This window comes from Salarias fasciatus, chromosome 19 (genome assembly GCF_902148845.1).
Source record: "Salarias fasciatus chromosome 19, fSalaFa1.1, whole genome shotgun sequence".
NCBI classification, from domain to species: Eukaryota; Metazoa; Chordata; class Actinopteri; order Blenniiformes; family Blenniidae; genus Salarias; species Salarias fasciatus.
In genome coordinates, this window is record NC_043763.1 from 10,368,122 (window position 1) to 10,396,083 (window position 27,962).

The window sequence follows — 27,962 nt, forward strand, 5'->3', positions numbered from 1 at the left end:
GGGGCTCTTGTTGTTGTTGTTGTTGTTGTTGTTGTTGTTGTTGTTTACTGATTCTTCCCAGTTGATGACTGTATGTCCTTACAGGATAGGATGGCGCTCTCGTTCCCTCAGTGCTTCAATACTCTCACTGTGCCTGGATACACAAACGGAAGAGCGAGCTTAGTGCTGCCAGCAGTCTGAAAAGTCTGGATAAACTACGGAGGGGAAAAAAAAAAAAAAAAAAAAAGTGACTGTGGCAACGTGCCATGTTGTATTTTGGATGGAGCGTGGCGGCGGCAGTAGCTCATTACAGAGAGGCAACAAAGTATATTATTATCTCATTAAGGTGCCATGCAAATATTTAGCCGCAGCCAACTCTCTCGCTCCAACAATGAGAGGAACAACACGGGTATTTTTACCGCCAACTGTTGTTTCTCGATACGCAGAAAGTGCTTTGTAGTGAAGGAAGCTCATTTCTCATGTTAGCTGCAACTGACATGGAAGTCAAGAATGGCAGTTTTAGAAAGACTGATGACTGAATGAAGTCATTGTATTTTTTGTTCTGTTGAAATAAAAACATATTTTCTTCAGAAAATGGGATTGTCACACACTCTGCACTGCGCAGCTTTGTAGAGCGGGTTTGTAATTACTGTGTTATTACACCTGCTCTCACCTCTGTCTCCTCCGTTCCTCATGTTGGTCTCTTCTTCGTCTGCCCCGTCATCTACTGCGAAGACAAAACCCCACAGTTTCAGCATGATTGCGTGAAATCCAGGAACGTTGGTTAACAGTCATTTACTTCTCCTGCAGAGCAGTGAAAACAAACCTGAGTGCAGCTCTTTCACCAGAGATGACATGGTGTTTGTGATTGAGTCAGCAGCAACTAAAAGGTCATTCCGAAGATTTCTAGGTACACCTGCGGAGCGCAGACATCACCCAGATTAAATCACCGCATGCAGTTACAACTCAAGTCCATCCATCGCATTATTTTTACGGCATTAGCAGGAGGAATGTCAAAGTTTATTTCCCAAAAATGTTCACAAAGTTTTAAAATGATGCAGTCCATTTCTACTGACTATCACGTCGTAATGAACACTCTCCAGTCTAGTGACGTCTGACCTCTGACCCCGGAGGGCAGCTCCCGCACACCTGACTCCAATGAGAGGCTTGTTAACGGGCTTTGTGCGGACCTGACTGATGACACATTAATGAGCTGCAGGTGCGTCGGAGCAGGACGGAGGGGGGGGGAACATGACGGACGCGGGCGGTGCGCGGCCACGACCAGCACTGCTTCGAGCAGCTTTGTGTAAAACACAAACAACGTGCACACACGTGGAGAATAACACATTTAATCACGCCTGTGATTCACACTGGTTTTAGGCGACTACAGATTTGTTGATGAAGAATCCGATCACGATTAGCCGTCTTCGGTCTGAGACGGCCGTCATGCATCCGATGGTCTCTCACCCTGAGCGAAGGCCTCCAGCACGTCCCCTCCCACCCCCGCCAGGCAGTCCTGCGGCGTGTGAGTCGGGGTGGACCCGGCAGAGGTGGAGCGTATGGGCATGGGCATGGAGCAGCCGGCACCGTGACTTGGAGAAGAGTGAGGAGAGCCGCCAGACTGGGACTAGGAAGAATATAAAAACACATCATGGTGAAAACATCATCTGTAATTAACCTTAAAAAAAAACATGCAGACAATCAACTGACGTCTTTTACCACTACAACCCAAAAAACAAACATTTTCATAAAGTAAAACCCTTAAACAATCTAAAAGAATATATTTTAAATGTAACTGTATAAATATAAATGAATTCTTCATTGTTTTTTCCCCTTTTTATACTTACATCCTCAGTTATTAAAAAATAAACAGTTTGTTATATCACCAACAAACAAAATTTCCAGCCTCTCTGAAACTCCCAGTATCTGAAGATTGCTAATATTTATATATTCGTGCCAATACTACAACAAATGCTCATCTATTATAAGTATGCAAAATGTTCATATATTAAAAATGTTGAGTTTCAGCTTAACAGAGTTATTAGAATTTTTCTCACGGCAGCAAAGTCTGCGAATTATTTTTTTATTTATTTTCAATAAATAGTTAATAGACCTCCTTGTGTAAACTGTCAGAAGATCTCTGCCTCTGAAGTGGAGGGAGAAAAAATAAATAAATCTCAATAATCTTCACATCAACTCCAATAATGAGACAAGAGGGGAAGATGCTGTTTTGCATTTACAGACTGCAGCTTTGCGAGGAGGTGACCTTTTCACATCTAAAGGTGACTTTTATTAAAACAAACACACACACAGATGTGACTGAAAGAACTTAATCCGTAAAGGGAGGAAAAAACAAAAACAAAACAGTTCATAGGTGGAGGAAAACAAGAACCGTCAGGTAATCCTATCCTGGCTGGCGATACTCTGTCTCTCTATAGCGCACCTTCGCTGCAACGAGGGGTTAATGAGAAGCATGTGTGGGTGTGCAGCGTCAGGAGCTATATGTCCTGGAGAAAGGATCACTGTGTGTCTGTGGGACTGGTGCAGGCCCAGGTCGGTGGCTGGCAGCCAGGCGGCAGATGGCCGGCCAGACTGCAGTCACATTAGAAGGGAGGTAGTTAGCGCCGATGAAAGGCGCAGGTCTCTGACATTCACACTCGGAGAAACACGGTTTCCTCAACTCGTCTGGTAAGAAAACTAGTTTGTAAGACGGTGTTTCGATCTGTTTCTGTCGCTTGGTCCAAGCAGGGAAGTGGGGCAGCGGTCTGAACCAGCTCAGGCTGTTTAATCTGATCTTCCCTCGCAGACTTCTGTAAATGCACCAAGAGAAACAATTCCTCCCATCTCATCGGCACCAAGCGATGTGGCTGGAGTCGGGCATTGAGCCTCGCAAACTGAATTAAGGGCAACTTACAGCCTGCTTCTGTTCCTCATCCTATCAGCCAGCAAAGGTAAGCAGGAGAAGAGAGAGCAAGGAGAGTGAGCAACAGAATTAAAGCCATGAAAGAAGAAGGAAAAGGTTTCTGCATGCAGCATGCCACACGTTAACAGAACGCAGGATTACTGCAGCGTCGGACCGATTAAACACATTCGGTACAGCATCAAACGAGCCACCAGGCTTTAAAACCACATCTTTAGAACCAAGAACACTTGTCAAACATTAGAGAAAAGTTCAGGATTTATGTATAGCCGTTATCTTGGGATGATATTACTGCGGACTTAATGCTCAACCCTGAGATAAATCTTCTGGAAGCAGGTGGTAGTTTTACCTTTAGCAGCCTCATAAGTCCCTCCAGCTGCACCATCAGCTCCCGTCTGCTCTCCTGCAAGGCCGACATGCGCCTCTCCAGCTCGTCCTTCCTGTGTCTGCGGAGGAAGGACAGGAACAATCAATCCGAGCCTGGATGTCAAAAGTTTCACTTTCAAAACAATCCAAAGTATTCAGCTTGTGACCTCCAGTAGATACAGTGATGTTTATTCCTAAGAGAGGTTGACATGGCTTTGCATGTGGGATGCAGACTACCGTTTAATCCCAAAAAAACAAATGAATTAAAGTCATAAAAATATAATTTTAATCTAAACAGCCAACAATCTTTTTTAAAAAAGAGTTTTAAGGATTAAATTCATACATTTCTGTGAAGAGTTCACTGTGGTTTTGCATTGGCAGCTCTGGCTTCCTCTAATTACCCAAAGGCATGATGGATAAATAAAAATAGACAGTCAACTGACTGAATTTGCTATGAAGTGCATTTACTGAAGAAATGCTGCATGAGTAAAGATTAATTTCATAATAGCCCTGAAACAGTAAATGATTATTTGAATATTGAACTTGTCATTATTTTGTAAAGGTCACCAGGCTGAGGGCATCACATGCAGCCCTGGCTTCAATCGCATGGTGTGACTGGTGGCTTGTAGCACCCTCTGGTGTTCAAACAGTGTAACTGGATTTTGAAACGACACCGCCACATAGTTTGTTTTCTGCTTTTCCGTGCGTGTGAGAGGCAACTTTGATCATTGCGAGAGCCTTAAAAATTTAATCCTCACTACCAGATGACTGAGCCCATAAATCACAGAACTGATTTAAAAAAGGACTATAATGACGTCTCCAATTTTGAGCAAATAACATGTATTAGGCTTTTTCTATCTTAAATCGCCCTCAGTAATTTTGATTGATTTCAGTTGATAACTGATTCAAATTGACTTAAAATGACTATAATCATACTATTACTGTTAATTTCAGGGAAATTGGCTCACAGGCTGCAACGTATGGAGACAACATGGTATATTAATCCAAATAATGGCAGTTAAATCATTTTACTTTCCAGCAAAAACTATTTATACCAACACATCCATCTGGTTTCCCTTGGCAACACCAAACTAATGACTATCAGCCGTCAATCTCTAACCGGCACTGACACGAAACAGATAATAAACGCTGGACAACATTAAACTCGAATGCTTGCCACAATCATTGACCTTCAGCATTGCTTCTGATTCATTATTCAGGCCAGGCCGGGCAAACAGGGAGACCTTCAGGGCAGCGAGCGCCGCAGCGCTTCCACTCAGCGTGAGTCCTTTCCAAGAACTGAACCCAAGGGTCTCAGTGTCCTGCCAGCATGACAAATGCCCGTGCTGCTGGTGGGGCTAATTCAAACGCATCCTTCTGAATCAGGAAGACGTTATTTCCACTTGAAGAATGAGCTCCGCTCACACATAAAGCGGCGGCCCCGGAGTGCTTTTCCTGCATGGTTAAGTGAAGACTCTGTCCGCCTTTCATTGGCGCGGCGGACGCCGAGCGAGCGTACCTGAGGAGCCGCAGTTCGGTCAGGAGCGTGGGGTTCTGCTGGGCTTTTTCCGGGGTGGGCTGAGACGCCTGTTCGTGCTCCAGACGCAGCCGCTGGATCTCCTGCAAGATCTCCCTGAATGTGGCAAACGGTGGCAGTGAACTGAGAGGATCACCTGCGATTCATCTTTAAATTTAAAACCATCTATCCAGTGCTTGCTTGTTACTGCTGTGACCTTTTCCTTGTGCCGGGGCTTGTCTGAAATGTTTACCCGGCGTACTGAACTCTGCCTGTTTCTGCTCTCTGAAGTCTATTTGTTGGACCACTTTCTAAATCATGCTTGACGGTCCACCCTCGGGTCTCGTTGGCAAAAAAAAAAAAAAAAAAAAAAGTGCAATTGTGGCGTAAAATGCCCTGCAGGAAATTCAAGCCCCACATTCGAAATCCTTTAAGTAAAGGGCTGAACGCCTCAAGCGTCATCACAGAGCATTTTAAATCTAGAGGTCAAGCTCTCAATTGATTACACATTAAAATTTAAATTCCATGAGGAAGAAAAAAAAAAAAACCTAAAAACTCCCCCGCCTCCCAAAACCCATTGACTTGCCTGCCGTGTAGAACTTAGGACTGGATTACAGATCCTACCTGTTTTTGTTCTCCAGCTCTGCGATGAGCTGCCTCTGCTGCTTATTAGCATCAAAGTTGAAACTCAGATCTGTTGGAGGACATTGTTGCTGAGAGAGAGAGAGAGAGAGAGAGCATCATTAAACAGTGTTGGCAGAACAGTCACAAACAGCCACCTTCTGACCACACTGAGCAGCGATGTCTCTCTGTTGGAGGCTCATTGCGCTTCTGCATAAACATGGGAGTGTTTCAGTTTGCTGCAGCTCGCTGCATCACAAACAAACTGTCACCAAATCCAAATAAACCCAGCGTTATGTATTTTCAGGCTATAAATATGTATTTTCTGGATCCACATCAGAACATGAAACTTTGAAAATCATGTCTTTCACTATGAAATATTGCATTGCGAAAAGGTCTGGTATTTATTGCTGCTGATCATCAGAAATGCATCTGCGAAACGCGGTCACGGTGCATTTTCTGCTGTTCGGTGGAGAAAGCGTCACTCGGTGCAGCCGGAGATCACATCGCAGCGGCAATTATTTCTGACTGACTTCGATATTAAAGGAAAGTGATTCTGTTTGGCCGCGGAGAAAACAGATCCACCAGCTGGTGTATTTCTGATAAAGTATCTGCTTGAGGAGTCTTTTGCTGTGTTATTAAACCATGTTTTTTTTTTTTCTTGCCACACAAGATGCCACTGAGCACACTGCGAATGACGTGTTAACGATCACAACTTTTATTCGGATGACATGTTTCAGCTCTCAGAAGCAGAGTCCCCGTTTTCTCTTGGCTATAAACAGCCACAAAAGTAATTACAGCGAAAATATATGAATTAAATACTGAAACGTGTCCAATTTACACAGAAATACTCACTGTGGAGTTGCCCGCCTCGGCCGCCAGGCGGGCGGCGTACCGAGCGATGAGGCGGTGCTCTTCATCTAACCGGCTGGGGCTCTCCAAGACACTGCCCAGAGTCAAAGACACAGAGCTATGTCACACACACACACACATACACACACATATACAGCACCACTGACTCTCATGCCACAAGCTCTTATGTAAGTAAACAGAACAAGTTTGCACAGTAAATGTGATTATATAACGATCTGCATGAAAAGGAAAACTTTACATGAGGCGACCTTTGCATGTAGCGCCTGTCCTTGGCTCCGGTGTGGACAGACACCGAGATGGTTAAGAGACAAAGCGGCGTGCCAGACGCATTTTGTGCTCATTCTGTCCATTTCCTCACTGGGTGGAAAATGTCAACAAGGGCAAGGGACGAGAGATGATGATGGGCGTGGCATATGGCGCGGACAGATGACGGGACGTACGCCGCTCTTGCCGAGGAGCGAGGGAGGAGCGAAGTGGCGTCGGGAGCGAGATAACTCTAACTGGAGAGCGAATGATGATTAAGACCATTAAACCCAATCTGGTTTCAGAGCTGCTGCATCAACAACCACAGTGCTCACACGGAAAAACACTGCGAACTGGACGCCTCTATTAAAATCTTATCTGTCGTGAAGCAGATACCAAAAAGCTGCTGGTGTGATGAGATAATTTTAGCTCCAACCCTCAAGGGTTTCAAGGTTTTTTTTTTTTTTTTTTTCTTCTTCTTTTATTTCAGTGATGATATCTTAAAATACTTTGCGGTGTGTTTGAAACAGCGTCACCTGATTTGGAAAACTAAATTTATCTGCAAACATGCAACCAAAATGAATACTTTTAATACTTTGTCTGATCTTCACTCTAAAGATTCGTTTTTTTGGATACTTCATCACCACTCACACACATACACACACACACACGCTGGTTTATCATCCTGGAGCCGCTGCTGTGTTTAGTTCTTCAGGGAGTTCCTCGGCATCAGCTGATGGTCTGAGTCAGGATCCAGACGAGGAGGCCTGATCTGCTTAAAGCCTTCCTGAACTGGCATCTTTCCCAGATGCTTTTGTGTCTGAAGCGTTTTTGCACAAAACCTAATTCCTCAGACGCTGCTGTGTCTCGGCCAAACAGAGGAGGTCTGACTTTTCGACAGTGCCGTCCAGTTTTCTGAAGTTGGAATGAGTGTCTCCCAAAGGGCTTCGTGCAACAACATTTTTGCACTCTTGTCATAACTACCGCATACTTACATCCCATTCAAGAGCTCCTTAAACTCCAGAGGACTGTGGGAATGACTCTTGTCGACAGGATGAATTCCTCTTGTGCATAAATGAGTGTGAAATACATGAAAATCACAAATCTGCACCATCATCCGTCCCAATTATTTCATATTAGGCTGCGTGACTGTGTGAGCTCCCGGACTTGTCAGGAAGTGTTCAAACAGAGAAATGGCATCAAAGACAAAGAGGAACTACCAGCTCAAAGGTACAGGCTCTGCTAACGGAGACCAAAAAAAAAAAAGGATAAAAGATCGTTTTTGGCAGCGTCAGAACCTGTAAAATCAAAGCAGTGGGAAGAATAATGAATGCTGAAGATGCCGTGCTGCCTGCGAGACGCGCCGTTACAGAAGTGAAGAAGAATTGATGTTGAAGTGTATTCCAGAAGCATCAATCCTCCCCGTTCTCTCCTCTGTCTTTCAGCTGGTCCTTTCAGAGGCTGCCATGGCGGATCGCCTGCCTCCTTCTCACCCTGTCTCCGTCACCGCTACACCGACCACCTCCGTGTCCTCCTTCAACGCATCCAAGAATCATCTCTGAGGTCTTCGTCTCATCCTATTCAGCAGCTCCATCATCTTTCGTCCAATCCAGCCATTATCTGTCCTCAGCACATGTTCACACCATCTCAACTCGACATCTCTAGCTTTACATTCAAATCCGTTTGGCCCATTTTTATTACAAAAATAAATGTAAATTAATAATAAATTAATCTGTTCATATGAGGGCTTCCTACAGAGGACCACTGAGGGTTGATGTCCAACGTTCATATTAACTGCTGGTAACAACTGCTGTTTCGTGGAACTTATCGTGAAATACTCCTGGGAAGATAATCAAAATTTACAAATCAAGTAATCAAACTGAGGTTCACATAGTTCCAACAATAGCTTTTCACTACTAAGAAATAAATTCAATTACTGGCTCCCGCTGGTAGCTGTTTCCTCATTTGTTTCAGTGAAAATTAAGGTTAATTTACCTGATGGGAACTACACTGGATGGGAAATTTAAGGCAGGTTGATAATTACTCAGGAATAATTGGTGTTTAGTTCTAGGAAACTTTGGTTTAAAAATTAGTCGAGTCTGTGGTGACTCAATGTTTTAATCAAATCTTCTAAAACACATCACCGATAGAAATAATTCATTAGTCAAGTGCGACTGCTGCGTCCTCACTTCCACCGGCTCACACGTTGTTGTTTCTCGGTCAATTCTCATTTGGGGATCTTCGAGCTCCAGACAGGATTGTTTGTTTGTTTTTAAACGTTGTCCTTTGCCGCTGTGATTCTGCATGACTAAACCGTATTAACCGTGCTGGTTTGCTTAGTGATGAGCGACTGTCTGTTGCGAGCGAGCGAGCCGACGCCGTGTCAGCAGAGCCGACAGACGCAGCGAGCTGGCTGTGATGGAGGCGAGACGCGCAGCCAAGACGACTCCTCAGACGGAGCACGTTCGATTTCTTATCCGCTCTGACATCTCAGAGTGAAGTTTTGTGTTTGTTTGGTTTTTTTTTTCCTTTTTCTTCTCCGCCTGGCTAAAAATGAAATCTGAAAGGGCCAACGGAAGCGGACCGCACTTGAACTGAGGCCGAGTCACTCAGAGCTTCGCATCATTAAGCTGCAGCTTCTTCGACTCACAGGCCTTTCGTGTCAAAACAGGCCGGCTAGTTACAGGTAACTGTAATAGAAAGATGTTATTTTGAGAACAGGAGCTACCTTCAGGTTCTCAGCAACCAAACCTAAATGCCACCTGCTTCTTGCTGCTCGCATCCCAGAAGTCACAGCCTTTTTTGGAGCCGTCACAGCGGCTTAACGCGCAATTTCTGCTCTGCAAACGGCGGCTTTGTAGTAGGTATGACCCGTCCGCGGTACATGACATCCTCCCAAAGCAGCTCTGACTCACGGAGCAAAAAATGTCAAGAAAAAGGTTATCAGGCTCCTTCATTACTGCCACAAACCTCGGGAGAGCATCGCCTTGCTTCCGTACGCGCTCGCAACGCGTGACGTCTTCCAGTGACCTCCACGGCATCACTTGCAGCCCCGGGTGTCCCTATCTTGTCAGCTTCCCCTCAAACCAGCTCTAATCTTGACACAGCCAGCCCTCGGAGACCGCACTGCGCCGCACAAAATGTTCATCTCTGCAAGAAACTTAATCTGCCATCGATCGCTACCGTGCTTTTAGCAAGGGTAAATAAATACGCACGCTTTTGTCAAGATTCGACGCCGAACTTGCGGAGGGGAAATAAGACGAGAGAAGCGTGTCCTAGAATTAAAAGCAGTTTCATGATTGCAGCTACAGATTTTAAGGCTCAGTTGTGCTGTTATAGCTAGACCTTTTTCTCTTTTTTTCCAGTCTACATGCCCTTCAGCTGCTTAGGTCCTTGGTGTAGTACTGTATGATAATCCGGCCCAGAGGCACAGAGGCAGAAAAAAAAAAAAAAAAAACATACTCATATTTCATTCAATCTCTTTCTGAGTTTTACAAAACAGCCTTTGTCTGGGTTTTAGTCAAACATCTCATGTTAAACAGGTTGGATCTGTACACCTCTGTTCTCTCCCTGCAAAGCAGACAGTGACGTATCGTCCCTGCTAATGTGCTCCGGGAGGCCGGGCGTCCCTCGGCCGTCCCGCTCCGACGGCGCAGACCGCCGGGGAGATGTGTCAGAGAGATACTGTACACAAAAGACACAGTGTATCTCCAAGACCTGCGCGGGAGAGGGCAGACGCATTAGAGCGGCCCTTCCGAGAGCTCGCCGTTATTCAATTCATAACCAACAGCGCTGCCTTAAGTGGATAATAACGGCGGCTGGAATGAGGTGGGGGGGGTGGGGGGGGGGGGCGATCAGGCCGTTTTTCCCTGCCGGACCTTCCCCTGCCGCCGGGTTACATGACGGGGCTCCAGTTCTATCATAATCTGTTTGTCAAATCAGGCGTTTAAGTGGGAGCGCTGGCATATTCTTCGTGACAGCGTAACAAATTCCCTCCTCTAAAAATACACCGGCAAGGGCACGATGCTCCGACGCTAAAGAAATATGTGTCAAGTGTGGAGGAACAAATAACAACTGTTTGATTTGCGGCGCTATTCTCGTCATTTCCAGTGATGAGAGAGAATCTGTCACCTATTCTCAGCTCCTTGATGAAAAAGGACCTATTTTCACTGTGTGCGTCTAAAAGTGTGTGTGTGTTGCTTTATTTGGCATTGCATTTGAATAATATCTCACAGAGGACATTATGCCTGGGGGCGGTTGAGTTGTTTCTTACCTTTTAGTAGGAGTAGGTGCCCCAGAGGACATGAGCATTGTGTCGTTCATGTTGTTGGCCGCTGGTTTCGGCTGACTAAAAAGACAAGATTAGAGGTCTTTAAGCTACGCTGCAGAGGCCCGTGGCGCCTGTCACCAGGGAATGGAAGAGAGGGGGGCATTTGCATTTTATTAATAATCATGAATCAGCGATCCTGACTTTAATTTAATCCAACTGTACCAAAGAGGGTAAGCAAGCATACAGGGGTGGGGGGGGGGGGGGGGGGGGGGGATCGTTACGAAGTACGAGAGCGTGGTGCATAAAACCGGCAACGTGTTGTACTCCGGTCAACTCAGAATTGTAGCGAAATAATTGTCTATTCCGGGAACAGCAATTTAGATGTTTTCAGGCTATTAGCTTAAACCTAATTAACATGAGCAAGAGCAACAACAGCAGACAAGAAACCTAATTAAACTGGAAGTCTGTGGAAAAAAAAAAAGCAGGAAAGGTGACATTGTGGGAGGTAATTTGTGAAAGTAAACAAAAGCAATGGGGTCCATCTGGCGGCTGAATCGGTGGCGAGCTCGCCGGAGCCCCAAGCTGCCCCCCCCCCCCCCCACCTCCACTTCCACCTGAGGGTCTCATCATCAGATCAAAATATCACTCTGCACATCCCAGGTGCTTCTCAAGCGTCACAGGGAAAACAGCAGCAGTTGATTTCCATGTCTCTGTAGTTTCAAGCCTTGATTCCATTATACGTGTTTCTTTTTATTTAAAGTTCTCATTATCATATAAAAGGCAGAACCCTGTAGAGCAGTGTGTCGTACCACTTTCCCAATCAGCATTAGTTTGGGGCAAAATAAAACTATTTATATCCACATGGTACAGAGTACTGCTATCGGCACGAGCCACTGAGAGCTCCTGTTATTCTCCTGCACTGCTATAAAGTGCTGCTAAACGCAAAACTACGTCAAGAAAAATATCACATTCAATTAATTTCTCCACAATCTCATGTGCACGTCGTAATTTGCATGTGCCAGATGGAAAGCAGGCTTCATTTTTTTTAAAACTCTGTCTGTGCATTTACATTTCCCTCAAGATTTTCATAACATAATCAAAAAAAAAAAATAAAATAGAGCTCTTCTAATCCTGCAGGAGAGAAGACATGCACCAATACCAGCTGATATTTTGTGCAAGAGGATGAAAACAGAGGAGCAAAAACAGCGAGTGTCAGAGCTCAGACCTGCACATGTTCCCTTCCAGCTCCCTCCTCTGCAGACCAGACTGTGTGTGTACACACACACACACACACACACACTCCAAATTGTTTACCTCTCGTTTAACACTCATCACATCACGAGAGCCGACCCCGGAGGTGAGGACCAGACGGAGGGCGAGACCCGAGGCGCCCGACTTACCTCTGTGGGGAGAGAAAGCACCTGCCCGGCTGGCGGAGAACACATCCAACGGCTGCTGTTGCCAGATGCCTAATCTGCCCTCAACTGAGCGGGCGAGCATCTCAATGTACTACACTGCTGCTGTCTCCAAGGAAACTCGGCAGTCACGTGACTTTATGACGATGTAGATTTTCTCTCTCCCTCCTGCACGCACGCTCTCTTTCCCCCCCTATCTCTCTCTCTCTCTCTCTCTCTCTCTCTCTCTCTCTCTCTCGCTCTCTCTCCGTTTCCCTCTGAAGCTCTCGGCTCTGACTCCGTCTTTTCACCTCACTTGAACACACTCGCTGGAAATTAAGGATACGCCTTTGGCTCGGGGTCGCTCTTTAAAAAAAAAAAAAAAAAAAAATTTAAAAGAGAAGCTGAGGAACAAGAAGTAGGAGATGTGCGAACCTGCTCTCATTGAGTCAGCAGAAAAAGTGTTTAACAAACCGGGCTCGGCTATAATTACATTTACATATCTTAATGCTTCGCCTTACCTTCAGCGAGTTACATAAGTCAAAGCTCCTCGCAGCCAGACCTCTATAAATAATCATCAGCCCTCTTAGGGAACGTCCACATAACTCATGTGGAGTTGAGAACTGAGAAATTCCTTCTTTCAAGAGTTTTTGGATTAAATCTAACATGCGGCCACAGTGCTTCACAGCCCCGGGGGGGCCTTTTTGAGGTTCACCGGCCGACTGAAGGCCCAGACGCTCGGCCGGCGCCTCAGAGGTCAAACGGAAGTGAACCGGCGCAACATTTAGGCGACCGGGAGATCAAAAGCCTGCAATGCGCTACGCCTCGTGCTACCTGCGTGCGGCGAATGGCAATGCGCTCGGCGGTTGGCGGCGGTACAGCGAAAAATTAGGCGCGCTGGAGCCTCACGCGCGCGTTCACCCGACTTCTGACAATGACTGATGCATGGCTGCCTTCAGTCGCCCGGAGCCTGCTAAAAATAATACGCAAACATGAAGCATCCTCCCCTGCTGGCAGTGGGGCTCCTTTTTTCCCCCCGCGAGGCTGTCAGTACCGCGGCCATAAAAAAATCCAATGGATCGCACTCCCAGAAAAGTGAATTACATGCCGATTTCTCCCTCCTTGAAATGACACTGATGGAATACGAACCGACTGTAGAACATTTCAAAAATGTTAATGGATTTCTAGGGATTATATTTGAAAAACCAGTTGCTAAATATTAAACGCGGCACTGAGAATTTCACGCCGCAGTCTGCGCCCAGCGCTAATGCGAGGTACGGTAAGATGCCTATTTTCAACCCCCCCCCCCCACCTCCCCTATCGGTCTATTTCGGTGCTTAAAGTCTTTTCGTGCTAAGTCTGAAGGTAAGAAGCCGTTTCCTAGATTTAAAGTTGGAGACAGAGCATCCGACAACTTCTCTCCAAAACACAAATCCCCGAGAATCTCACTGACAGTCTGTGTGTGGAGGAAAAAGTCACAGCTCGACTCATTCTTGCTTGTTTTTTTGGGTTTTTTTTTTTTTTTTTTTTTTTTTGCTCTCAGATGCCGGTAAATATTTCACAGCCATATCAGAATAGCTGCACTCTGTCTGCAGACAGTTTGATGCTTTGGACAAGTGGGAGACTCATGTCCGTTCGATTTGGGTGTTTTGATCGGACCTGACGCCCTACCCTGAATCTGCCACTATTACTCACTCACAGAGGTTTACTCGGCCCTCACACACACACACACACACACACACACACACACACACACACACACCTGAAATCTCCCACTGATGGATATCTCATATGAAGCAGCCCCTCCTCACAAATTACATTCATCAGGATTGGCTTCGGCTTCCCTCACGCTCTTAAGCATCATCAATAAAATGAAGAGTGTCGTATAAAACTGGAGGCTCGGCACTTTTTTTTCTGTGACTAATTATCTGAGGAATCCGGTTTCAGGGAAGATTTCCGTATGCCAGCAGGAAAATGGAACGGTACGCAGATAATTACTGTATTCCCCCCATAATTTCTTTGAAGCTGACTATTACCAAATAGGAATTATTTTATTAGTGCCAGTCCTTCTTCCCTCCGGCGACGGCGAGTGTGACAGATTTACGGCTGGTGAGTTGAATTTTAAGGAACAGTTATGCTTCACGGAGATCTGACTCGTCTCTGGGCCAAGAAGTGATTTAACATAAATCTTCCATGTAACTACAAATTGTAGGTTTTTTTCTTTTCTTCTTTGAGGATCTTCAAACAGCGGAGGTTTCACGTGTAATTCCCTGAGTTAATGTGTGTTTTTCAGGTTGATTCATGTGTAGAAATCACAGGATGACATGACAGTCTGGAAGCAAGCCCAGAGCCGCCTGCTTCCACTGCGAAGACAAACTGATCTCTGAGCTTCTTCATATATTTCATAATGTGATTAACATGATCAACAGGCATTTGTGGGATGAGCAGCGGAGCTGAGTCTGTCTGGGTTGCAGAAGCTTTTCCACCAAACACCTTTTCTTTGCCTTTGGCGCTTTATATTTTCCACCTCAGCTGTGAATTCATCGTGTGAAGAACCGGCCTGGCGCTGCTCACACACTGCAGCCCGTCCTTCAACCAGCCTTCCAGCCAACGCGGTGGAGAAGCAGCGCCAGGCGGGACTGCTGGCGGCCGGTTTATCCTCATACACTCTGGAGGTAAGTCTTTGATAAACCCCACGGCGTGAGGCGAGTGTTGCAACAATTCAAGTCAAAACACTTCGTTCGTCCCCGAAGGCAATTTCAAAAGTGTCAGTGCAAAGAAGCACTCCTGGAGTTTCTAGAGGAACGGGATTTCCACGGAATCGCATCTTGGGATCTGTTTGAGTCGCAGCAAAGAAAAAATAGTGTTGCGACTATGTTGTTTATCCCATAAATTCAGTTCTCACAAATGTGTCAGAGAAATAATCGGGATTTCGAGTGATGTGAGACCTGATGCCAAGAAAGATTAAATAATTAGATAAGGGGGGAAAAAACTTTGAGATTTACACTTGAGATTCCGTTGTTCATCCACACACACACACACACACACACACACACACACACCACAGGCAGATTATTTTCCACCACAAAAAGCAAAGACTTTTGGTAAACACATCCTCTGCTTCAGACAAAACAACAGGGACCAGAACACATAAAAAAAAAAAACAAGCAACAGGGGGTCAACAGTCACATCCATTATCCCAAAAATCAGTGAACACACACATTCGGGGCCGCTAACCTTGAAAGGCCAACAGGGAGAGCATGAGAAAGCACTTTGTCCAATAAAGTCTTGAGGGGGATAAACACCAACGGCAGAAAGTTTGTAGGATTTCCAAGCTGAAAACTCTGAGTTAAGGCAAATCATGAGTGAACACATCGGTGTTTGTTTCTTATTCAAATGACCAGAGGAGAGGACATAACCTAAGAGCTAAAACGAATCCCATACAGGCACTAAATCTATGTTCAGATTATGAGTTTGAATTGTTCAGGCAAAACAATGACCTCAAGCATTATTGTGTAATTTAGGAATTATAGAGTGAAGCAAAATACACTTAATGTGTTCAAAAACCCTGTAATATGTACTTAATGATCTCTTTCTACTTTTTCCAGTCCTTTACTTTTATCATACTGCTGAGAAATAATCGTTGCTTTAATGAAACTGAGTCTAACTCTCAATTCTCTCAACTACATTTAACCAACAAGACTTCCGAGATTATTAGAAGAATGATTCAAATCTGACGGAGGGTGAAGAAAATGTACGACATTTCTAAGACACTGATTCTAAAAACAATTTACACATGCAATGCTTCTAACTAATAATATCAAAATGATGAAAAATCCAACAGCGCACATCACACGGCCGTCTTTAAATCATACCGTACATTATGACCTTTAAGCTTTACTGAAAACAAGCACTTCCCGTTGGAAGACTGTGCTCACACACACAGCTGATTTAATAATGTGTTTCGGTAAAAATGCTGAATTACAATCAAAGTTCAAAATGAACAGATGATCTAAAATCATCAATATCAATAAAAAAGAGAGGAATCCATTAGTGCCTGCTGGAGGCACTGAGAGGCAAAATCAGAAAGAGTTCCAGCCTAAAATGTTATTTTCATCAATATTAATCATCTTGCGTGATGTAATTTCATGCTACACGGCCGATACTGCCCCAGCTAATCCGATCGCATCGTCTCTCAGTCGGAGGGAAAACATCCGGGTCGGCTGCTGAACATTATGATGAATTGTAAATTTATGCAAATGCAAACTTCATCTTAAATGCATTAAGTTTGGGCACAATGCAGAAAAAAGCTCCTCCTGGCGGTGGGCAGAGCCGGGATGTGAGAGCCGGTTCAGAGACGAAGGCATCAATGGAGCGGCAGAAACAGAAAATCATGTGCATCTATTTGCGTTGTGTCTATTTCCCCGGCATTCGCCGAGCTACTCTCTCCCTCCCGTGACGCCGCTCACTATCAATTACTCACTGACACTTTGCCGGCAGCAAACGCACATACAGACGGCTCAGATTCACGGTCGTGACTGGAATGCGAAGCGGGATCCTGTTATGAAATGTGCCATGGGAAATGTCAAAAGCTCATATGAGGAAAGTTGAAAGATCTGATGTGATCCCATTAATGGCATGGGCCAGAAAAATCAGCAATCCAACCCCCTTTAAAAAAAAAAACAAAAAAAAACTGAAAAATTACTGGATTTTTGGCGGTTAGAAAGATTTCGTTTTTTTTCCTGCAACAATGGTCTTAGTGGTGCAGACTGAGGCCATGTAGGAAGTGGAATTGATTATGGAAATTGCACAGTTCTTCAACTGAAATGTAAATGAGCGCACAGGGTTTGGGACAGACGCAGAAAATAATGCATTTCCTATAATGACTTCCAGCCGCCAAGCCCCGGAATGGGAGATTTATGCCGCCGCCGCCCCGCCCGGTTCATTGCCGGCAGACTGATGAGGATGAGTGCAACGTTAACGGCGGCCGCCGCCGCAGCCCGTGTAGTATATCAGCGTTCCCGCGTTGGCAAATAATCGGGGGCTTGACATTTCAGTGAGACGATGCGACATCAGTCATGTGTGACGGCGAAATGGGAAGAAATGGAGGCGGTTACATGACGCGGGCGGACTGTAGATCACCCGCACGCCGCTGACCGTCGGTCCGCGCGTCGGGGAGTACTCACACGGTGTGGGTGAGCTCCTGCGGTCGCTCGGCCTGCTCGGGGAACACGGGATGCGGCGGCTCGCCGATGGGGACGCAGCCCAGAGATTTACTGATGGCGTGGCTCAGCTTCTTGGCCGGAGACTTCTGCGGGGGGGAGGGAAAGGACAAACGGAGAAGCCGTCAGGTTTTCAGTCACACAAATTGCGGGGGGAAGCAGGAACGGCTTCACGCTCATTCATAAGTCATTTCCATAAGTAGGTCATAAACTTCACCTGCTTTGTCAAACATGTGGATCGGCAGCGGGTTTTGCTTACTCAGCGAAGACGTTGCGCCCGTCTTCATGAGCAGTTTATCGGCTACTCTAATTCAAAGCATCTCCGCGCTGCCGTGCCATTTGGCGATTATGCTGCGTTCATGTCACATGGGATGTATGGGAGTCGTTACTCATAAGTGCTCCAGCGTCAGACAGTTACAGACGGTCGGTTTTCAGTCGTACAGAGGAATGAAGGTGATCAAATCATGAGCTAAGCCGGCAGAAACACGAGTATTATTATGATTTTATATGTTCCTAACAAATGTAACGTCAATACCTCACAGGCAGATCCCTCAGAGTGTCATGGCGAGGGGAAGTGTCAAGGTCACATGGCCTATCAACAGGGGTCCCTCAGGGGTCTGTGCTTGGCCCCTTACTCTTCTCTCTGTACACCACCTCACTTGGTGCAGTGATTCGCTCCCATGGCTTCTCCTACCACTGTTATGCTGACGACACTCAGCTCTTCCTCTCTTTTCCACCTGACGACACGACAGCTTCAGCTCGGATATCAGCGTGTCTGGCTGATATCTCCACCTGGATGAAGGAACGCCACCTTCAGCTAAATCTGTCTAAGACTGAACTCATGGTCTTTCCAGCTTGTCCATCTGTCCAGACTCAGATCAGTGTCCAACTTCACTCGAACCTACTTGTGCCCACAAACTCAGCCAGAAACCCGGGCGTCATGACTGATAACCAGCTGACCTTTAAGGTGCACGTGGCCTCAGCTTCTTGGTCTTGTCGTTATGCCCTGTACAACATCAGGAAGATCAGACCCTTCCTGACCCAACAGGCCACACAGCTTCTGGTTCAGGCTCTCGTGATATCACGCATTGACTACTGCAACTCTCTTCTGGCGGGTCTCCCTGCATGCACAGTCAAACCTCTACAGATGATCCAGAACGCAGCAGCACGTCTGGTCTTCAACCAGCCCAAAAGAGCTCATGTCACTCCCCTGTTTATCTCCCTTCACTGGCCTCCAGTTGCAGCCAGGATCAAATTCAAAACTCTCTTCCTGGCTTACAAGACACTTAAAGAGTAGCTCCAGCCTACCTGGATTCCCTGATCCAGGGAATCCGGCCCAGCACGGCTCTAAATCTCTTGCCAGACTCTTCTCCTCTGTTGCTCCCAAATGGTGGAACAAACTACCTAGCTCTGTGCGTTCTGTCGAGTCCCTTTCTACTTTCAAGAGACAATTGAAGACTCAATTGTTCAGAGAACACCAAGGGACTTTTAATCCGACTCCACCTTTGGGGTAGAATAGGTCAGGTGGTCCAAAACCCAGCACTTATGTACCACTGACTAAGTGGTACATAAAAAAAAGGGGGGGGAGTAGTGGCACCTCTTCTGCAACTTGATGGCAACTCCCTTGACCAATCGCACTTGAAGCAGTTGAAGCACTTACTAATGGTTTCTTTCTTATGTCTGAATTCTTGCTTGTGTTGGGTGGGAGCTGATAAAGTCCCAGGACTTTCAATCTGATGCAGGCAGAATGTGGATGACTATTTATCTTTGTTTCAACATCGCTTTCCTCTGATAAAGTGTAACCGGTGTGGTCTGTGAAGCTCTGGCAGAAAGAAGAACAAAGTCCTCCATCAGTTTTAAGCCGTGCAACTTCAGCCGCCACATAAAATAAATGTCATAATTTATTAGAATAAAATACAGTCAGTTCAGGCTGAAAAATGAGCTTCCAGACTGAGATTAACAGCAATACGACACAGAAAACACCAGATCGATGTCAATTTTTAATAACTGCACAAAGGGAACAGAAGGATTAAAGATGAGGGGCATTAAGAAATTGACTGTAGGGGGTTTAAGTGCTTCACAATGAAAATATTCCAGGTTCCAGTCCAGCTCTGGGAGTAGTTTGCATTTTCCTTGCGTGTGTGTGGGTTTTGCATGTGTGTGTGAGCAACTGTCTGTCTGAGTTTGACGTATTTGATGCACCTGCCTTCGCCCACAGACGATTTAGCATTAGGATTAGGATTAGGATTCAAATTTACTGTCATTACATGTGTACGAGTACAGAGTAACAAAAGGTCGTAGATTGACTCTGGCAGCCAAAAGTAACCCTGAACTGGACGAAACCGGTTCCTGCTTTTAAAGAACATTACGTAAAGATTTGTAAGCAAGTAAAAAAGTGAGTGAGTAAGTAAATGAATTAATACAAAGTAAGTAAGTAAATGCATGCATATATTTATGTAAGTAGAGCATGTGTAAGTAAAATTCACCAAAAAAGGGACAAAAGTGAGAATTTTTTTTTTTTTCTGATATGATATAAGGTTTTACTCTAATGTTGGCGAAGACCAGTAAAATGTCCTAACCTGTACAGTTATTGTCATCCGGCACTTTCGAAATACAAAATTTTACATTTTTAAGTGCTAAAATGACAGATCATGCAAGACTCATGTTTTTGCTAAGGTAGGTTTATGAAGTTAACGTATTGTATTATGAAATCTATTAAAAAAGGAAACACATGGGGTGCATTTCAAACTAAAAAACTAAACTAAAAACGGTCACATTGTCAATGAATTTTCATGTCCAGTTATCCTACCAGCTAATAAATATGAAGGAAACGGCTGAAAAACAGCCGAGTTTCACACCAATCACCCAAACTGACCAGAGCGTCCAGGAGAGCTGTGGAGCCTCCATGTGAGAGACGGCGTTTAGTCGCCGGTGCTGTCAGGCATGTCAGCGCAGCGCCGAAGCCACCAAAGCAGACACCGCTGGCAGTTTATGACTTCCCTTGTTTCAATTTAAAATGTAATGATTGAGCTTTTGGGGGGGGGTGGGGGGGCAGCAACATAGAAAACTAAATCAATACCATTTCACTTGCCAAAATGAGTAAAACTTCATATAAAACCCTCAAGATTTCTTTGAAACCACTCCACAGAACGAGGCAGATATCGACTTTTTAAATTATACACAAAAGTGAGCGGTATAATGTAAAGAATGAGAACGGCGTGGGCTTACCCATGAGGAGTGCTCCTTCATTTGGTGCTGATTGCTGTGGGGGCCGTTGGCGTGGCCGCGCCAGAAGCAGCTCTGACAGAGCTGGTAGCCGTGGCACTGTTGGCACCGGTACCGGAAACCCATCATGCTCTCGCTCCGGCAATAAGAACATTCCACCGGATGGAAGACTGAGAAGACGGAGAAACACAAAAAGAAAAAAAAAAAAAAAACACAGAGGGATTTTCTGTCAGGGCGAGTTGCAGACCCCTGCTCTGGTTCTGGACGGAGTTTGTTCAGTCTTATCTGACCTCAAGTTTGATAAAACAGACAAATGATGGATGGGTTTCTAAAGACTCAAGTCAGTTTCTTTCTGCTGCTGCAACCTGAAAACCTGAACTGTAGATATAAGAGATCAACTCAGGGAAATCCTTCTTCAAAGGAGACTTCACGCCACAGAGAATGATAACAGCTTTATGCCTCTGACAGACAACTTGCACAGAGATCAAGGGGAAATCGTCGGAGGGGAAAAAAGCAAACCGCATCATATTTCAGCAGATCGACGAGAGAGTACACGGTGGTGGCTGAACGATGGTCGGACTGTCTTAGACCGACCATTAGTGTAAACAAATGCGTGTTTTGATGATGCATCAACTTTCTCTCATCATTTACCAGCTCCAATTCGGTTTATTTGGAATGAGTTTTTGCAGAATGCAGTTTGAACAATTTGATTTTATGGTTTCAAATTTGATAATACTCTTATTGGTGGTTAAGAGTTTTCTTTGTTTGGCCTTTATGGGCCTGATGCAGGAATCCATTCCGGACCCTGCGTCACCATCACGTAAACAATGTGTGTCATTCTGCAGGAACAATGCTGCAGAGACCGGAGCTCCGGCTGGAGGTGACTGTGCAGCTAAAATTAGGGAAACGGCTTTTGGATGATCAGCATTTTCAGTCTGCTGCGGATAAATGGGACTCATTTCCAATCTATTTTAACAGAAAGCACCAGATTTTTACATGCCGACTCCTTCAGCTAATAGGAACTGTGTCCCAACACTGAAGATCTACTTGAGCCTATTTTGCATATATAAATTTTCCTAATGAACTGAACTTATTCAGACTCCTAAAATATGCAATCGGGCAAAAACAGAAGAACCAATAAACATGTATTTCCCCATCAACTCACCATTTTCAACATTAGCAAGTCGGTGCATGAGTGGTAGCCACACAAGACATTGTGGGGGAGGATCTGCCATCAACACATCCAAAAATGTGTTCAGCATGATCTTCTTCTAGATAGAAACACAAACAAGCATGAATTCACTGAAAAAGTGTCACACTCTCAAAGTTTTGAGGTCAAATCTGAGATAAAAGTGAGTGTTTAGTGTCTTCCTCCTCCTCGTACCTGCTGGGGGAAGCACGTCCGCACCGAGTGCTCCGTGTAGCCGAAGGAGGGGCCCTCGAACACAGCCGTGGGCAGTTTCAGCACCTCTCGAAGAAACTGGTCGAACTTGGCGAACACCATGACTCCACTCGAGTCGGAGATCTGTGAGAAAATATCTGGACGAACGGCAAAAAGGCCAGCTTTGATTTTCAGCACAAAACAACAAGGGAGAAAACTTCAACATTTATAACAGCAGAAATCACTGATACTCAGAGCATGAACTCATCTGAAGGTGAATGGCAGTGCGAATGAATTTTGCATATGTGTTGCCGCACTGCCCCCGTGTGGCTACTTTGAGTAACTACAGTGCATAAAGAGCTCAGATGTCCCAGGACTGCAGGAAATACTTTCACAGAGATTTTTATCATGTTAGTGTTGCAAAAATGTCATCTTTGCTTTAGCAATGTGCTGAACTGTGATCGAGAAGCTTCAACAAGAAACATAATAGACATCTGGTGACTTGTTCATTTTAAAATTTTCATTAGATTTTTTTTAAATGTGATTGTAAAGCACATCAAAAGTAAGGTTTAAATGTGTTTTTTCTTCTTTTGATAATAAGCAAAACCAAAGCTCAGTTAATTTTTGAATATTGACTTGCTGGCCACAAAAAAATGAGGATAGGGAAAACATATGGCCAACAACATGGATGCATGTTGCTCCTCTCTGCTACAGTTTATCCCACGACCAGGACGTTAACATTTAGAAAATGGGATCAGCACCTGGCGTCTGGTGCAAAAAGGCTGTGAACCACTGATTTAGTGAACGTTACCTTCATTTGCATTTAAAACTATACTTACAGCGTAGTTTGTCCACTATTTTCCCTCCACACATCGTCGCCAGCATGGCTTTCATTGAGAAAACGGTCAGCTTCCCATGACTTTCACTGCAGTCAGAAAGAGGAAGAGCAGATCGTTCATCAGTGAAGAGACACAGTGATGTAGATATAACATAACATGAGTTTTGGAAATTAAAAAGTTGAAATCATAGTGAAAAAAGTTATGTACATTAGTCCAAGTATTTTACTGCTGTTGGTTTTTTAAATACATGAAGAGTCAGCATCAGTAATAAAAAAGGGAAACCTGAAGACATTTTTTCATTAACAGAAGATTAAAAGATAAAACAGACTAAAATTATGTCAGCACAAAGTTAATATTGCATCCACAAGTGTGTAAACACCAAAAAATCATCATCTAAATGTTGAATCGGAAATGAACACGGCTGTTCGGGCCTTCACTGGGATTTTTTATTAGGCCGCTCTTATCCTTAAACATGTTTTAACCTGCCAAGGGGGAGAGCAGCTGTTTCATTTTAGATTCATTTAGCCGCCACTTCCGAGCAGAGGTAACAGAGTGCATGAAAGCTCTCCTGCCTAATTCACTTTGGACCTGAGGGACAGATAGCGAAACCACTTCCTGTGATCGCGCTCAGTCATTTCCACAAAGTTTCACAGAGATACGGCGGCATGAATAATAACGGAGCAGGACCCCGAACGGCCCGGCAGATAAAAGTAAAGCAATTGAATGAGACCGTGAATGGACTGGACGGGCAGCCGATCAATCGGAGCGCACAAGGTACAATAATGAGAGCGGGAGAGCTTTACGGTCAATAATAAACCTCTCTGCTGCAGGATGCTCCACGTCTGGGTCCTCCAGCGTCAGGCAGACATTAAGGAAAGGGATCTACAGCACAGCGCCACTGAGGTTACTTCAGCCCACTTCCTTTTCACACAACACACGTTTCTGTCCACATTTATTCCGACACAAATCTGCTTATTGTCAGGGTTACCGAGACATAGCGGCTTTCAGGATGAATTGTTTGTTTGATTCTATTCTTCTCTTGGCTACACAGCAATTCCACTATTCACCAAGATTCAGCCTATTCTCTTGAAGGATTTCTTTCGAGGTTACCTGCAAAAAGTGTGTGTCTCCTAAATCTTATATAGCGTAGCTGAGTGAATTTCTTAGAGTTGGTTCCATTAAATAGGAACCAGTTCATCAAATATGAAAAGTCAGAGTATGAAACATCCAAACGATTAAACAACTTGTGAGCGTCTTAGTGGCGGCAAGTGGTGGAATTTGACTCGTGACCTGAATATCTCTGAAATCCCGATTCTGGCTCTGACAGAAGTTACTAATACGGAGATGTTATCCAGCTGAGGCCCCTGAGATTCCCTCTACAAGGCCGATCTGAAGAAATACTGCATGTTAAACCTAAAATGTGACTAGATCATTTAGCATGTTGTACGACCAAACCAGAGCTTTGGTTAGTTTTGCATACTGTTGCACATGTTTTGGGGAGTTTTTATCCGTCAGCAGTGGCCATAAAATCCATACCTGTCGTAGGTGGCCACCATGAAGTTGAGCAGCAGGCCGATGGACTGCTCCACATTGATCTGGTGGGTGGTGGGCAGCCGCTTGTTGAGCTGGTAGTAGATGGAAGACAGAATAGTCTCCAGCCGGGACACATTGATCTCCGCGTTGTGGTCCAGCGTGTTGAGCCCGTTGTCACGGAAGGCTTCGATCATGTTCCATACGTCCACCAGATGAACTGAGGGGAGCAGGGCGTGGCGGTCGCGGGCAAACAAGGGGGCAAATCAATTAGCTCGGCGCTCACATTGGAACAGACGGTTCAGTCGGTTACGGATGAACAACTCTTACGGTTGCATCTCTTTTGCACAAAGCGAAGCTTGCAGGCCGTCCTGTACGTCGACAGTCTGATTACATCGAAGTTTTGGGCTCCTGAAAGAACAAAAAACAGCAAAATAAATGATCTTCACTTCTTAAACCTCATTCAAAACAAATGTGAAGCTGTCCAGTGTACTGGAAGGAAACTCAAATCTTCCCAAACTGCCTTTGCGTGGGAGGAATCATACGAGCTGCCGATGGACGGCGGATATAGATTCCTTTCAGTCGAATCCACTCACTCATCTCCATGAAGAGCTGCCTCTTCTCCACCATGGCCTTGCCTCGTTTGCTGCCTTCCTCGATCATTCTGGGGCACATCAAGCACAAGAGCGCGCAGCGCTTACTGCCACAAGGTAACACAGACAACAGCTCCGCTCATCGTCCAGATATTCAGATTAAACAAAGGATGAGGTAAGATTTCAATTCAGTACGTACTGTCTGCACGCACGCAACTGAAAACAAATAAATGTGAAATGTAATCAGGAAATATGAATGAATATGACCAATTTCATGCAATAACATGAATTATTTGCAAAGAACAAACCTAAATATGAAGCAATTGTGCTCAAGCACTACTTTTTATCTCCCATATTCTCAGTTTAAATACCAAAATCAAATGCACTGGAAAGAATAACAGCAGCACCTATTTGCTGGCTGCTGTGTGATGTTCACGTTTACACCCACTGCATGTTCGGGTTGCATTTACACTGTAACTTCCCTGCGTTGTAAGAAAGCATGAATATTCACATCTGGCACAAACACAAGAAGACAGATAATCTCCCTGCTAAATATGAAGCTGCAGCCAGCAGAGCAGATTAACAGATATGGAGGAAACGGTCGGTTCTGATGACCTCTAAAGTTCACATACACGTGATTTTTTTTTTTTTTTCATTAGTTTTCACATCTTTACTTGATGATGTGGTTATTTACTATTCAAAAAATGATAGATTATGAACTGGTGTACGTCGATAGTATATCTGCTGCATCTTTATCTAAGAGCGGCTGGCTGTCGCTTCATTTTTGTCACACTTGACGACTCCAGCTTTGCCAGCCGTATCATTTCAATCTTAACAAGAAGTGAAGTTCAGCACGCATGCAAAACCTCAAACTTTTCTCTCAAAATCTGCAAGCGAAACGTGTTTAGAGTTAACTCAGCTGCAAAAATAATGGGAAAAAGTGTTGCTCATTAGGGGACCGACTAATAGCAAATGTCAGTTTTGTCTCTTTTTGAGAGTCCACAGCTGCTGAACACTTAGATTTCTACTCCTTAATGTCCCTCTGAGCTGCAGCGCCGGCTTTGTCGAGTGTTTTTTTAAGAGGGAAATTCGATGTTTTGCTTTGTATCATACTTGTGAAAGAAAATCCCCTCTCAAACAGCTTTCATCACTCAACTCTTTCTTCCTGCTGAGTGTCATCAGGGTTTTTTTTTTTTAATGTTGCAGCAGGAATTATTTCTGCTGCAACTGATGGCTTAAGAACAACCAAAATGTGATCTCTGCACATTTAATGTGCAGAAATCACATTTTGGTTGTTCTTAAGCCATCAGTAGGATAAGGATAATTCACCAATCTTTTTGTGCTTAGCAATATCATAACTTTTATTATACACAGTGTGTGTGACATATATTATACTGCTGGTAAAGAATTCATGCTTTTGGTGTAATATTTTCCTAAAAGTCACTCACCTGCCACTGACTGAGCGTCAAACAAACCGGAGCCCCGAACGCCGACCCTAAAAAGGTAAAAGACATATCGAGGAGTTATTGAGTGATTCCTTTTCGCCTTGATGCCACCACTGCTGTGAGAGATAAGCTGAAGTAATTAACACCTCCCCTCGCTCTCTTCTTCAAGGACTTCATTAAACTCTCGATCCTGTGCTTTTGTTCCCCCCCCCCCCCGTCGCTCTCCTCCTGTACGGATATCGGTGAGCCGGCCGGGGAGCGCCCGGGCGCCCGTGGTCTGCTGTGCAAATGATAATTCTCCGTGACATCCAGCTCAGCGGCGGCTGCATCCCGTGGGCTAATGGCACCAACTGAGCCGCAAAGGGAGCCGCTTAATGGTGACGGACGCAGAGCACGTTACGGCCGGCCAGTGAGTGACGGCCGCCCGGCGTCCCGGGCGGAGAAGAGGAGCCCGGGAGAACCCCAAACATGTCTGGATCACAAGGATGTTCAGGGTGCGCTCGCTGACCGAGGAGGAACCAAACCCTAACCCTAACCCTAACCCTAGATTTTTATTATATTTGGCTTTAAAAACAATAACAATCAAGGTGAATAAACTTCCAATCCAAACACCCAAAACATAAGAGTTGTGTTTAGGATGGAAGTGTTTAAAATGTCTTCTACTACTTTTTATCCAGAAAATCACCATTATTATTATTATTATTATTTTTTTTTATCAGCTTCTGACTCATCTTCAGCTGTGGTATAATGAACACTCATCCAACAACCAGCAGAAATGGCTGCATTTCAAAACAGCGATCAGACATTGTGTCTCTCACACCAAGCAGCGGCCGTGAAGCTCTTCAGCAACACAGTTTGCTGGAGATCAGTGCCATCTATCTGACAACACAGGTGGACATGAGCAGGAACCAAACCTGTGAATGGGAATTATTAGGGGTAGTGAGTCAGAAACGATGTGGTTCAAAAAATATATATATATTTGGTGTGCAGCAGGAGAACCTCCAAGGCACATGTCAGCAAAAATAACACAATGGTTCATTGTAAATATTCAGCATGAAGTAACTGCAGAAATTCATGAGTAGGCACCCTGGGTCCAGCACTGGCACTCAGTGTTCAGAGGAGGAGGGGGAGGGAGGGAGGGGGGGATGTAAACAGTGCCTGACAGCAAACGACAGTTTAATGGATGAGTTGACCATTTCGTGTAAGATAAGGAGGTAAGTTTTTAATAATTCATGACAAAATGAAATCACCGGCCGGAGTGCATTCTGACCACAATCCGCCTGATCACTGCGATACCAGTCGAGATTGATGGCGCTTTCCACGCACTCGTTTCCACATAAACAATCAAATGTTCGTAATTCTAAGCGGTCCGAGACGTCTCCAGTGAAGTGCGGGTCGTCGGAGGCCTGCAAAGGTGCGTTTTGGCTGAAACCGCACCTTCAGCTCGGAGGTAATGACAACATCCTTTGAGGCGAGTCAACATGAGGACGGGGCTGCTGCAGTGTCTCCCCGCCGCTGATATCATCCGCTGCTCGGTTTCCACCA

At 45.0% G+C, this 27,962-nt stretch overlaps 1 protein-coding gene across 3 annotated transcripts; it reads right to left on the reverse strand.

Moving 5' to 3' along the window:
- On the reverse strand, nt 1–27,955 carry dtnbb (dystrobrevin, beta b). Of its 3 annotated transcripts, XM_030116144.1 has the most exons (20): nt 27,855–27,955; nt 26,421–26,467; nt 24,976–25,043; nt 24,710–24,790; nt 24,386–24,599; nt 22,850–22,935; nt 22,014–22,168; nt 21,795–21,900; nt 20,633–20,799; nt 17,369–17,493; nt 10,792–10,866; nt 6,258–6,348; nt 5,406–5,494; nt 4,785–4,898; nt 3,249–3,345; nt 2,894–2,914; nt 1,447–1,606; nt 806–895; nt 653–706; nt 1–133 (listed from the first exon to the last, which is right to left on the reverse strand). In XM_030116144.1, exons 3-20 carry the CDS (start codon nt 25,040–25,042, stop codon nt 108–110), a joined length of 1,818 nt encoding a protein of 605 aa, XP_029972004.1. In that variant the 5' UTR covers nt 25,043; nt 26,421–26,467; nt 27,855–27,955; the 3' UTR covers nt 1–107. The 3 variants fall into 3 exon arrangements, with proteins under 3 accessions (XP_029972004.1, XP_029972005.1, XP_029972006.1); XM_030116145.1 differs by lacking the exons at nt 26,421–26,467; nt 27,855–27,955 and having other exon boundaries at nt 17,369–17,490; nt 24,976–25,042; XM_030116146.1 differs by lacking the exons at nt 10,792–10,866; nt 26,421–26,467; nt 27,855–27,955 and having other exon boundaries at nt 24,976–25,042.
- Nucleotides 27,956–27,962: the final 7 nt, after the last annotated feature.